Source organism: Stegostoma tigrinum, chromosome 5 (genome assembly GCF_030684315.1).
Source record: "Stegostoma tigrinum isolate sSteTig4 chromosome 5, sSteTig4.hap1, whole genome shotgun sequence".
Taxonomy (NCBI): Eukaryota; Metazoa; Chordata; class Chondrichthyes; order Orectolobiformes; family Stegostomatidae; genus Stegostoma; species Stegostoma tigrinum.
In genome coordinates this window covers 127,341,673-127,353,696 of record NC_081358.1, presented here as the reverse complement: position 1 = coordinate 127,353,696, position 12,024 = coordinate 127,341,673, and the positions used below count along the sequence as shown (strand labels likewise).

The 12,024-nt window shown below is 43.3% G+C and overlaps 1 protein-coding gene across 4 annotated transcripts in view; it reads left to right on the top strand.

The window, feature by feature from the left end:
- The window catches only part of rmc1 (regulator of MON1-CCZ1), a 134,851-nt gene that overhangs the window by 106,719 nt on the left and 16,108 nt on the right, over window positions 1-12,024 (top strand). For 3 of the 4 annotated variants that reach the window (XM_048529999.1, XM_048530002.1, XM_048529998.1), the window contains exons 6-12: window positions 425-565; window positions 6,369-6,466; window positions 7,629-7,718; window positions 7,807-7,912; window positions 8,597-8,708; window positions 9,606-9,650; window positions 11,374-11,427. In XM_048529999.1, coding sequence (XP_048385956.1) covers window positions 425-565; window positions 6,369-6,466; window positions 7,629-7,718; window positions 7,807-7,912; window positions 8,597-8,708; window positions 9,606-9,650; window positions 11,374-11,427 — 646 coding nt within the window. The remainder of the gene's footprint in view (window positions 1-424; window positions 566-6,368; window positions 6,467-7,628; window positions 7,719-7,806; window positions 7,913-8,596; window positions 8,709-9,605; window positions 9,651-11,373; window positions 11,428-12,024) is intronic. The other variant, XM_048530000.1, reaches the window with a different exon arrangement.

The window sequence follows — 12,024 nt, the reverse complement described above, 5'->3', positions numbered from 1 at the left end:
CCCGTACCTTTTCCCTGTAACCCTGCATTTCCCATTGCTAATTCACCTAACTTGCGCATCTTCGGACTGTGGGAGGAAACTGAAATACCTGGTGGAAACCCATGCCGACACGAGGAGAATGTGCAAACTCTACACAGATGGTCACCCGAGGGTGGAATCAAACTTGGGTCCTTGGTGCTGTGAGGCAACAATGCTAAGCACTGGGCCACCATACTGCCCACAGTGTTCTGAATTATGTACAAAATCACTTGCAAACTGACTCCAGAACGGGACCCTTGCAACCTGGGGACTATGGTAATTAGGAAAATGCTTTTTGATCTAAATCTCTAGACCAACTTCTGCAAACTGAATACAAAATGTTGAAATTCACAGTTACACCTTTTGGAATGTGGCCTCAGCTGCTGCTGTTTTTATTGTTCCTCAGGTATTACCTGACAAGCGTAGTTTAAAGCTGCTGAAAAATCAGAGCATTAATGTTAACTGGTGTATGTACTCACCAGAAACTACTGTTCTCCTCCTGTCTACCACAGTACATGGGAATGTTCTCCAACCGTTTTATTTTAGGGTAAGTTAGATTTCTTTCTTTGTCACTGTCACTATCTGCAACTTGTGCATATTTCTTCTGACCTAAATTGTAAAAACAAAGTACACAGAAGGCCTAGATAATGTGTGAAGATAAATATAGCAATAACAGGTCTGCGAGTTGTCAGCGAAGGGTGGGGGAGGGGCGCAAGCTTGTGGCAGGTATATCTATGGGGAAACATTTGCAGATTGTTGCACTTTTGCCTCAAAGAGAAGACTGAGTGGCAAGATGAAAGAGATTTTAAAATGGTAACAGCATTCAGTAGTGTAGATTCTTAATTCCAGATGTGTTTTATTGTATTCAAGGCCTGCAACAGATGGTTGCATCTGAATTCAATAAAAAATTTTCTAACTAAGAATGTACTAATGACCATGAAATCATTACTGATTGTCAGATAAACCCGTCTGGTTCACAAATGTCCTTTTAGAAACTGCTGTCCTTACCTGGTCTGGCCTACATGTGACTCCAGACCCACACTGTGGTTGACTCTCAACTGCCCTGTGAAATAGCCCAGCAAAGCACTGGGAAGTCTTGCGAAAGGAGTGAAACTGGAGGAACCATCTGGCATTGACCTAAGCACCAGAAAAAGCAATGGCAGAAACAGCCCTGTTGACCCTGCAATGCCCTCCTTACTAACATCTGGGAGTTAATACCCAAATTGGGAGAGCCTTCTCACAGACTAGTTAAGCAACAGCCTGACAGAGTCAATCTCATTGTCTGTAAGGTACGATTCCATGTCCCAGACACCACCATCACCATAATAAGAGATAACAAAGTGTGAAGCTGGATGAACACAGCAGGCCAAGCAGCATCTTAGGAGCACAAAAGCTGACGTTTTGGTCCTCGACCCTTCACCGTCACCATCCCTGGATATGTCCTGTCCCACCAGCTACAGACCCAGCAGACGTGGTGGCACGGTGCTATTCAATTGGGAGGGAGTTGCCCTGGGAGTCCTTAACCTTGACTCCACACCTCATGAAGTCTGGCTTCAGGTTTAACTTGGGCATGGCAGCCTCCTGCAGATTCCCACGTAACGTTCTCCCTCAGCTGCTGAATCAGTACTTTTCTGTTTTGAACAAAACTTGGAGGAAGTACTAAGGGGAGTAAGAGTGCAAAATGCACTCTGGGTGGGGGTTTTCAGTGCCCACCAGCAAGTGTGGCTTAGCAGCAACACTACTGATTTGAGCTGGTTGGGTCCTAAAGGACTTTGCCACAGATAGAGTATCGCAGCTGGCGGTGTGGAACCAGCGAGATGCAGACTTGACCTCGTTCTCTCCAATCTGCTGACTGCAGATGCATCTGTCCGCAACAGTTTTGGTAAGAGTTACCACTGCATGGTCCTTGTGGAAACAAAGTCCCACCTTCACATTGAGAATAACCTCCATCATGCTGTGTGGCTCTATCACTGTGTTAAATGGGACAGACTTCGGACAGATCTAGCAACTCAAGACTGGGCATTCATGAGGCACTGAGGGGCAACAGTAGAATTATATTCCAGCAATTTCATGCAACCTCGTGGCCCAGCATATTCCCCCACTCAACCATTACCATCAAGCCAGTGGATCAACCCTCATTCAATGAAGGAGGGCATGCCAGGAGCAGCTCCAGGCATACCTTAAGATGAGGTGTCATCCTGGTGAAGCTACCAAACAGGACTACTTGCATGCAAAACAGCATAAGCAGCAAGTCTTAGACAGAGGTGGAGGATGAGGCTTCACACACATCCTCATTTTCTATTATGGAAGAGTCCAGCACATCAGTGTAAAAGATAAGGCTGAAGCATTCACAGTAATCTTCAACCATAAGCGCTGAGTGGCCGTTCCATCTCGATTCTCCCTCCAGTGGTCCCCAGCATTACAGATACTAGTCTTCAGCCGATTTGATTCACTGCACACAAAACGGTTGGAAGCGCTAGATATTGCAAAGGTTATGGGCCCTGACAACTTCCTGCGATAGTACTAGAGACTAGTGCTCCAGGACTTGCAGCTCCCCTGGCCAAGCTCTTCCAGTACAAAGACAACACTAGCATTTACCTGACAGTGTAGAATATCACCCAAGTATGTCCTGTACACAAAGCAGGGCAAATCCAACTTGCCACTTGCTGCCCCATCAGTCTAATCTCTATAATCAGTAAAGTGATAGCAAGTGTCATCAATAGTTCTGTCAAGCAGCACCTGATCGGCAATAACCTGCCCAGTGACGCCCAGCTTGGGTTCCCCCAGGGCCACTCAGCTCCTGATCTCATTACAGCCTTGGTTCAAACATGGACAAAAGAGCTGAATTCCAGAGATCAGGTGAGAGTGACAGCCCTTGACATCGAGGCTGCATTCAACTGAGTGTGGCATCAAGGAACCCCCTAGCAAAACTGGAATCAGTAGATATCTAGTGCGGGGGGCGGGGGGGGGGGGGACTACCCACTGACTGGAGTCACACCTGACTCATAGGCAGATGCTCATAGTTTTTGGAGGAGAGCCATTTCAGCTCCAGGTCATCTATGCAGGAGTTCCTCGGGCTAGTGTCCTAGATCTAATCATCTTCAGCAGCCTTCATCACTGACTCCAACAGAAGGCCAGAAGTGGTGATGTTCGCCAATGATTGTGCAATGTTCAACACCATTTGTGACTCCTCAGATACTAAAACAGTTCATGTTCAATTGCGACAAGATCTGGATAATATCCAGGCTTGGGCTGACAAATTGCAAGTGACCTTCGCACCACACAAATGCCAGGCTATGACCATCACCAGTAAGATAGTATCATCACTGCCCGTTGACACTTAATGGTGTTGTCATCCGTGAAACTCCCATTATCAACATCCTTGGGGTTACCGTTAACTACAATCTCAACTAGACTTGCCATATTAACACAGTGGCTACAAGAGCAGGTCAGAGGCCAGGAATACTGCAGCAAGTAACTCCCCTCCTGACTCCCCATTGTCTGTCTACCACCTCCAAGGCACAAATAAGGAGTGTGATAGAATATTCCTCTTTTGCATGGATGGGTGCACAACACTCAAGAAAATTGATACAATCCAGGACAAAGCAGCTCGCTTAACTGTCACCACATCCACAAGCACCCACTCCTTCCACCACCGACACTCAGTCGCAGCAGTGTGTACCATCTACAAGATGTTCTGCAGAAATTCACCAAAGATCCTCAGACAGCACCTTCCAAACCCATGACCACTTCCATCTAGAAGGACGAGATTCGTGGGACCACCACCCCCTGCAACTTCTCTCACCATCCTGACTTGGAAATAGATCACTTGAATGTTGCTGGGTGAAAATCCTAGAATTCCGTGGGTCAACCCACGGCATCCGTGGGTTGACCCACGGTGTCATGTGGACTGCAGCGATTCAAGAAGGCAGCTCACATAACCTTCTCAAGGGCAATTCAGGCTGGGCGATAATTCTACCCAGTCAATGATCCCCATATTTGATGAGTGAATTTAAAAACAGAAGTAGAAAAATAGTTTCAGTTTGTAAGGTGACCAGTTGTAGGGATCCTCAAATCAAACAGTAAGGTTCTTTTTTACTCAGAGAATGGTGAGAATATTCTGCTCACCACAGCAAGAAATGCAAAGTCCAGTTGCATTAAAGTATTAAAGGGTTAATACATTAGGAGGAAGGGAATAGAACAGTATATCAGTGGAGTTTGAAGAAGATGGGTAGGAAGAGGCTTGTGGAATGATACACCAGTGTTGACCTTTTGGACTGAATAAGCTGTTACTATGCTGTGTATATTGATTAGATTAGATTCCCTACAGTGTGGAAACAGGCCCTTTAGCCCAACAAGTCCACACTGCCCCTTGAAGCATCCCACCCAGACCCATCCCCCTAGAACCCACACACCCCTGAACACTATGGGCAATTTAGCATGGCCGATTCATCTAGCCTGCACGTTTTGGACTGTGGGAGGAAACGGGAGCACCCGGAGGAAACCCACGCAGACACGGGGAGAATGTGCAAACTCCACACAGACAGTCACCTGAGGCTGGAATCGAACCCGGGTCCCTGGCGCTGTGAGGCTGCAGTGCTAACCACTGAGCCACTGTGCCGCCCTGTATATGTTTTAATACTTCCCTGCACTTTCAAACAGCTTTGAAGTATCTTAAAATATTATGGTCCAAGTTTCCACCTCTGGCAGATGTCCCTGAGAATCAGAAGTCATGCCCCAAAAACATCATTTATGACTTTTGGAGACCAGTTAAACATGGCCCAGGCTTCATGCGTACACCTGTATATTGGCTAGCCATTAAAATGGTCAACTGTTTTCACCTAAATCCTGTTTTAGTATTCCTGTTGTCTGGAACACAGTATACAGAGCAGGTTTGTTTCAGTGAAGTCTGTGTACATCTATCTTCAGCAGTGGTACCCCTCTGTCAACGGTCCCAGTTCATATGGAGGTAGAGACAATGATATAGAGCCCTTAATGATGTTTGTGGGTTACTTTGAGTTGTTAAAAGTGGACAGCAATGTTCTTTTTAAAAGTACATAAACCCATTTGAAAGGTTAAGAGTTGTCAGAGAACTTAGACAACTTGAATGTTCAATCTGTGATGTTTTTGTTAAAATATACAATGCAATTATCAATAGACATGACTTTGTTTGATGTCACCATGTCTCCTGTGGTTTGCTGAATATTATGAGTGGGAATAGGTGGTAATTGGAGAGGTGTAGGTTGGCATAAGGAATATGGAGAAACATGGCAATGGGAACAGGGGCATAGAGGTGCTACAGGAGAACATGTTGGGTAGTTGAAGTAGTCATAAAGTCACAAAGCACAGAAAAGACAAGATCCTTCCGTTTGTTGGTGATAATGGGAACTGCAGATGCTGGAGAATCCAAGATAATGAAATGTGGGGCTGGATGAACACAGCAGGCCCAGCAGCATCTCAGGAGCACAAAAGCTGACGTTTCGGGCCTAGACCCTTCATCAGAGAGGGGATGGGGTGAGGGTTCTGGAATAAATAGGGAGAGAGTGGGAGGCGGACCGAAGATGGAGAGAAAAGAAGATAGGTGGAGAGGAGAATATAGGTGGGGAGGGAATAGGTCAGTCCAGGGCGAGCAATTTCAAGGCTGAAGAGATTACAAGAGAGTTGCAATGGGAGAGAGATTCCCTGAGGTTGTTTGTTGGCTATGCGCCAACCTGTCTGCACTAATTCAACTTTCCAATTCCCAATCTTTCAAACGGTCCTCATTTTAATTTTTTTTTTAGTTGTTTCTTCTGTGGAATAAAGCCAAATCTGCAGCATTGCTTATTCATGTGTTGGTATTTCATTGAAGCTTAAAATAAATAATCTATCTAACCAGATTTCATTCTGGGGTCTCGTATCCAGAAATAACACAGGTAATAGATCAACAAATGACGCAATGGACCAGATGGCTGAAACTTGGTCGTAGAGTTTTAGGAAATGTTCTAAAGGAGGAAAGTGAGGTAAATGGGAGGAGATGTTTAAGGAGGATGTACCATAGCTCGGGGCCTGGATAGTTGACAGCATAACTGCCAGTGGTGGAGTGATTATGATTTGGGACTCTCAAGAGGCCACAATTAGATGAGTGCAGATATCTTGGAGCACTCTGGGACTGGGAGAAGTTACAGAGATAGGAAGGGGTGTGAAACCTTGGAGGATTTGAAAACGAGGATGAGAAATTTTAAAGTGAAGACGTTTTGACCAGGAGCTGTTGTTGTACAGTGATTTACCTATTTAGAAACCAATCCATATGTCCTAATGAACAGTTGCAGATGTGTTTTGAGTTTCAAAACAATTTGATTTCACTTTTCCAGAGTGGAACAATGTCCAAAATGCCAAAGTTTGAAATTGAATTACCAGCCTCTCCTAAATCTGCAAACCTCAGCCTTTCTGATATTATAATGGCCACTATGTAAGTAAGAAACTTTGCTCTGACTGCTAATGACTAATTGGTGTTTACCTTTCGTGCTTCAGAAGAGCATCTCTTACACTACTACCAGGCCCAGATGGTGCTACCTCATGGAATTGGTTTAAAATGACTTTTAGCTTTACTTGGTCCTGACTGTTCAGTTATCCCATGTTCCGGGGAAATGATAAAGCTATCCAGTCTCTTCTGCTATTTATTTATGGGCTACTTAAGAAGAGGATGGTTAACTGGTAATAATTTTAAAAAATGCGAAACATAGAAAGTTAAGTAACAGATATGTGGAATTTCTGGGCAACGTCAGGTTATTTCTGACTTAAATAGAGTCCCTTTTACCTATTATTGGTAGTGGGAAGGGTTGGGATGTAGTTTGAAATGACTGTTCAAACAAAGAACAAATTACAGCACAGGAACAGGCCCTTTGGCCCTCCAAGCCTGCGCCGATCGAGATCCTCTGTCTAAACCTGCCATCTATTTTCCAAGGATCTGTATCCCTTTGCTCCCTCCCCATCCATGTACCTTTCCAGATACATCTTAAAAGACACTAGACGTCTACCACCTCCGCTGGCAACGCGTTTCAGGCACCCACCGTCCTCTGCGTAAAGAACTTTCCACGCATATCTCCCATAATCTTTCCTCCTCTCACTTTGAACTCATGACCCCTAGTAATTGAGTCCCCCACTCTGGGGGAAAAAGCTTCTTGCTATCCACCTTGTCTATACCCCTCATGATTTTGTAGACCTCTATCAGGTCCCCTTCAATCTTTCTGATGAAAATAGTCCTAATCTACTCAACCTTTCTTCATAGTTAGCACCCTCCATACCAGATAACATCCTGGTGAACCTCCTCTGCATGCTCTCCAAAGCATCCACATCCTTTTGGTAATGTGGCGACCAGAACTGTATGCAGTACTCTAAATGTGCTTTCTCCACTTAGTTTTGATTTTTATCTGGACATTATAGCATGTTACAGCTATTAGACAAGTAGTGATTAAGAGGCTGTTCAGAAATCCCACCAACTGTCCTTACGAGTTAGTCAGCATCAATCGTTCCTGCCATGTGCCTGACATAGAAGTTTACTGTATCGCCGAATGGCAGGATTAATTTTAAGATGGGAATAGTAATTTTTAAAAATTTTACTTTTATTCGAGATATGGACAACTTTATGTACTTTATCTGAAGCACCAACCAAGAACTCCAAATAATCCAGGGGCGGAAGTGATCTTGTACTATTTACCCAGGTAAGACTGGCTAATTCAGATCCCATTTAGTCTGTGTATTACACTTTTAAGATGAATTTCCTAAATATTTACTGCGTTTTAATTGCAGGGAAGGTCAGTGTAAGAAAATGCACATATTAAAACTAAATACCACAGGAAAATTTGCCTTGAATGTTGTTGATAACTTGGTTGTGGTGCATCACCAAAGTTCTCAGGTAAAGAATTTAACTAAAGACTTTTTCTTGTTCAGTGCTGAAGGGTTAAAATCTCAAATGAGGTCTCTTTCGTGCTGTCTTGCTCTCACCCTGCACGTCTCTAAGTCTACAGGCGTGGAGCAGGAGTAGGTTGTTCAGCCATTGTGCCTGTTTCACTATTCGATACAATTGTGGCTGATCTAACTCACATTTCTGTCTGCTTCTGAAAATCTTGCAATCCATTCCTTAACAAGAAACAATCTACCTCTGCCTTAAAAATGGTCAAGGAGCCTGCTTGCAACTTTTTTCCTGAAAAGGGTTTGGAAAGATTCTCAGTCCTCGAGCAGGGTTGGGGGGTGGGTAGAGAAAGCACCTCATTTCTGTTTTAAGTGGATGCCCCTGATGTTTAAAGAGAGACCCCTAATTCTAGCTTTTACCATAAGCAGAAATCAGGCTCTGTGCAGCTCACTGTCAGAACCTTGTTATCTGTCTTACATGGTCTCTTACTCTGCCAGGCTTTCCAATGGTAATTATGTTTCTAAATCAGGATGGTTTGGATGTATTTATCTTGATGTTTGGAAGTGATATAGTCGTAAGCCCTTTGGGAAGCAGTTTATCTCTCAGTTGGAGTCAATCTAGGAGAAAGTGGGAAGAAATTGTCTGTCTGCCTACCATATGACCCTGCAGTTTCTTTAATTTTTTCAGACATCAATGCTCTTTGATATAAAACTGCGAGCAGAATTTGATGGAGCTGTCACCATTCATCATCAAGTGCTTCCAGCTTTATCTATTCACCCATGCAAGATTCCTCGGGCAGGTGAGTATATTCAGAATAATCTTAAATACAGCTGCTAGTTTACATACTTTGCTAGTGATTTGCTTGACATTGAGCATAGTTTCAGTTGTCACTTAAAATAGATTTAATATTGAAAATAAATTCTCTGTCAGCCTATCTCCCGTTTCAGAAATCCCACCAACTGTCCTCTTGAGTTAGTCAGCATCAATTGTTCCTGTCATGTGCCTGACACAGAAGTTTACGTATCGCCTAATGGCAGGATTAAGTTTAAGATGGGAATAGTAATTTTTAAAAATTTTACTTTTATTCAAGATATGGACAACTTTATGTACTTTAGCACCATCCTGTGAGATTTCCTGATGCAATGGGATTGTCAAAACTGCTCTCCATGTACTCCCCAGTTCCGGAGGGGAAGGTCAGCAGGATTCCCCTTGCTCCAATGACCTCTGTTACCTTGTGCACGTGTGTCCCTTGTACAGGGAACATGTGCTTTGAGTCAGCTTGTGGCCAATGAAAGTAGCTCATTAACACCTGAGTAACCTGCTAACATGTACTGCCTACAATCTGCCATATAAAGTGGTCACTTTGGGGAGGTAACAGAGACTACTGTTTCCTCTGTCTGAAGCACCTCCTATTCAGCTTCTTTGCATCTTTTCACTACCTCTACCCTGCCATTGGCAGCCATGCCCTAAGCTGTAGAATTTCCTCCCGAACTCTACTTCTCTCTCCTCTTTTAAGCTGCTCTTTAAAATTTACCTCTTTTTGATCTAGCCTTTGTTCTCCATTCCTAATATATGGCTTCATATCAAATTCCGTTTGATAAAACCCCTGTGGAGTTGAATCCTAATTTAGAAACTACATCTCTTTAGGTGTTTGTATTCATGCAATATTGTATTAATGTCTTAATTCTTTGTCCAGGTCCCTCGGCTGTAACAGCACAAAGCCCTGTCCCATGTGAACTTTGTATCCTTCAGAATGAATCAAATGCCAACAGCTAAAATTACAATCTTGTGAATTTCTGACAGCATTAAAATGAGGAAAATTCCACCAGTGTGGTAATCTATTCGAGAGTCGGGCAGCATCTGTGGAGAGGATAACAGTTAACATTTTTGTACCAATTCATCAAAAGAACAATAAAGTCAGAGAGAACATCTTCTGGGAGCTGGGTGGGTGGGGAAGGGAAAGCCCATGATTGGATGGAGGGCAAGAGAGATTGGAGAAGTCGGAGGATTAGACAGGGAGTGAGAATCTCCTGGAAGCTGACAGGAAGTCTTTTGTTGAAGAGCTAGAAGGGATGACGGATGAAATCAAACGGCAGACCAGGACAACTCCTAAATTGAGTTGGTGCTGTAGAAAACAGATGACTGTCCAACATGGGGTGCTTACATTAATTCACAGCATCTGGCTATGCCATCACTTATTGCTTGCCTTCATTGCTTAAAAAGCAATTAAGAGTCAGCCACATTGCTGTGGGTCTGGAGTTACAGGTAGGCCAGACTGGGTAAGGATGGCAGATTTCGTTCCTTAAAGGACATAAGTGAACTTTGGATATTTTTTATGACAATCAACAGTGGTTTCATGGTTATCTTTAGACTATCTTTAGATTCCAGTTTTTATTGAATTTTATTGGTATTCAAACAGTATTCCCAGAACATTTAACCTGGGTTCTGGATGAATACTTCACTGACATTATCACTAAACCATAGACCTGGCTTGTGCATGGCATTAAGTGTGGGTCTCTGGAAGCAGGAATGGTTATAGGGCCTGGGACGGAAAGGCCTGGGCCAGAAGCTGCACTGTGGCCAGTGATTCCTGCTCCTACCCGTAGATAGTAATAACGGTCTTTATGTATTTGGGCTACTAATCTAGAGGCCTAGGTAATGATTGGGGCCAGTGTTCGAATCTTGTCACAACATCTTGGGGAATTTAAACTCCATTCATAAAATTATTTTAGGAAGCTTGTGCTGTATTGTTGTAGGAAGCCACCTAGTTCATTAGGGAAGGAAATCTGCTGAAGTAGGTGTGACTCCCAGAGCCACAGCAATATTGAATTTTAACTTGTCTGTCAAATGGTCTAGTAAGCCACTTGTCTGTTTCCTAAGAAACAGCTCTCCACCACCACCACAAGGGTCACCTTGGGGCGTGCAATGCCTGAACCTGTTAACTTAATATAATGGCTGGAAGTCATGGAGATAATTATGATCATGGGTGGAAAATGAAGTGGAATCCATGTGAAACCCAGAGATGGTTGCTGTGAGAGTTAGTTTTAATGGACATGTGGTTGAATACAAGGAGAGAAACCTTTGCAAACTCTTCTGGGTGAGCTGTAAAACTGGGGCCAACCTGCCCCCTCAGAGGGCACTATTTGGACAAAGTGCTGGAGAGTTGCTTATCGTTTCCTGGTGAGTGCTGATTCTTCAGGTCAGCATCAAAACAGAATATATGGTCACTGTTGTGTTGCTCTTTGCAGGTGCTTGCTGTGTACAAATTCGCTGTTGTGCTTCCTACAACACAGCAAGTGATAGTACTTCATCGGCTATAAAGTGCTTTGAGTCGCACAGTGACTGTGAAAAATGCGATGTATATTCCAGCTTGTCTGTTTTTAAAATCGAGTACAAGTAAATTCTGTTTTAAAAACAAAACCCTTGTCTTGTTGATACCTTTTTGAGGTTTCTTTAACTTTTAGATTCTTCCTCCTGGACTGTGTTTCAACCTGACATTATAATCAATGCAAGTGAAGGTGAGTGAGTTCTAGGAGTTTCTTCATATTTGTATTGTGGGCTTTTATAAATTTACAATATGTCAATAAAGTGGTTTGCAACATTCTCTAACTTGGCCTGAAAATTGTTTTTGTAGACAGTGATTCCTGTCCAAATCTAGAGCATTGGAGTGCAGAGCCTTATTCGAGGAGGATGGTTTATTCCTCCTTCTTTTCTCCCTCATTCCTTTAGCCTTGTGTCCTTCCCTGTTATTGTGTAAGTCTTCTGGGAACAAGGATAGAGGCGATGGGAAGAATTTTATTTTTTAAATCAGTCTGCTATTATTATTTGGAAAGTGCTGCCTGAAAATTTGATGGCAGATGCAAAGAAACTGTCAGAAAGAAATTTGGTGAGCTCTTGAAAAGGAAACATTAACAGAATGATAGGGAGTTGGACTAACACTTGTTACAAAGAGTTGGCACAGCCATGATGGGCTGAATAGCTTCCTGCACTGTAGAATTCTGTGAACAGTCTCAAAATGGCTTTTTTAATTTTAAACACCGGAGAGTTGACTTCTTTTAGAGACAACCTGACCAAAATTATTCAACTGTTTCCCTTTTTAATTCTCTTTACATTTG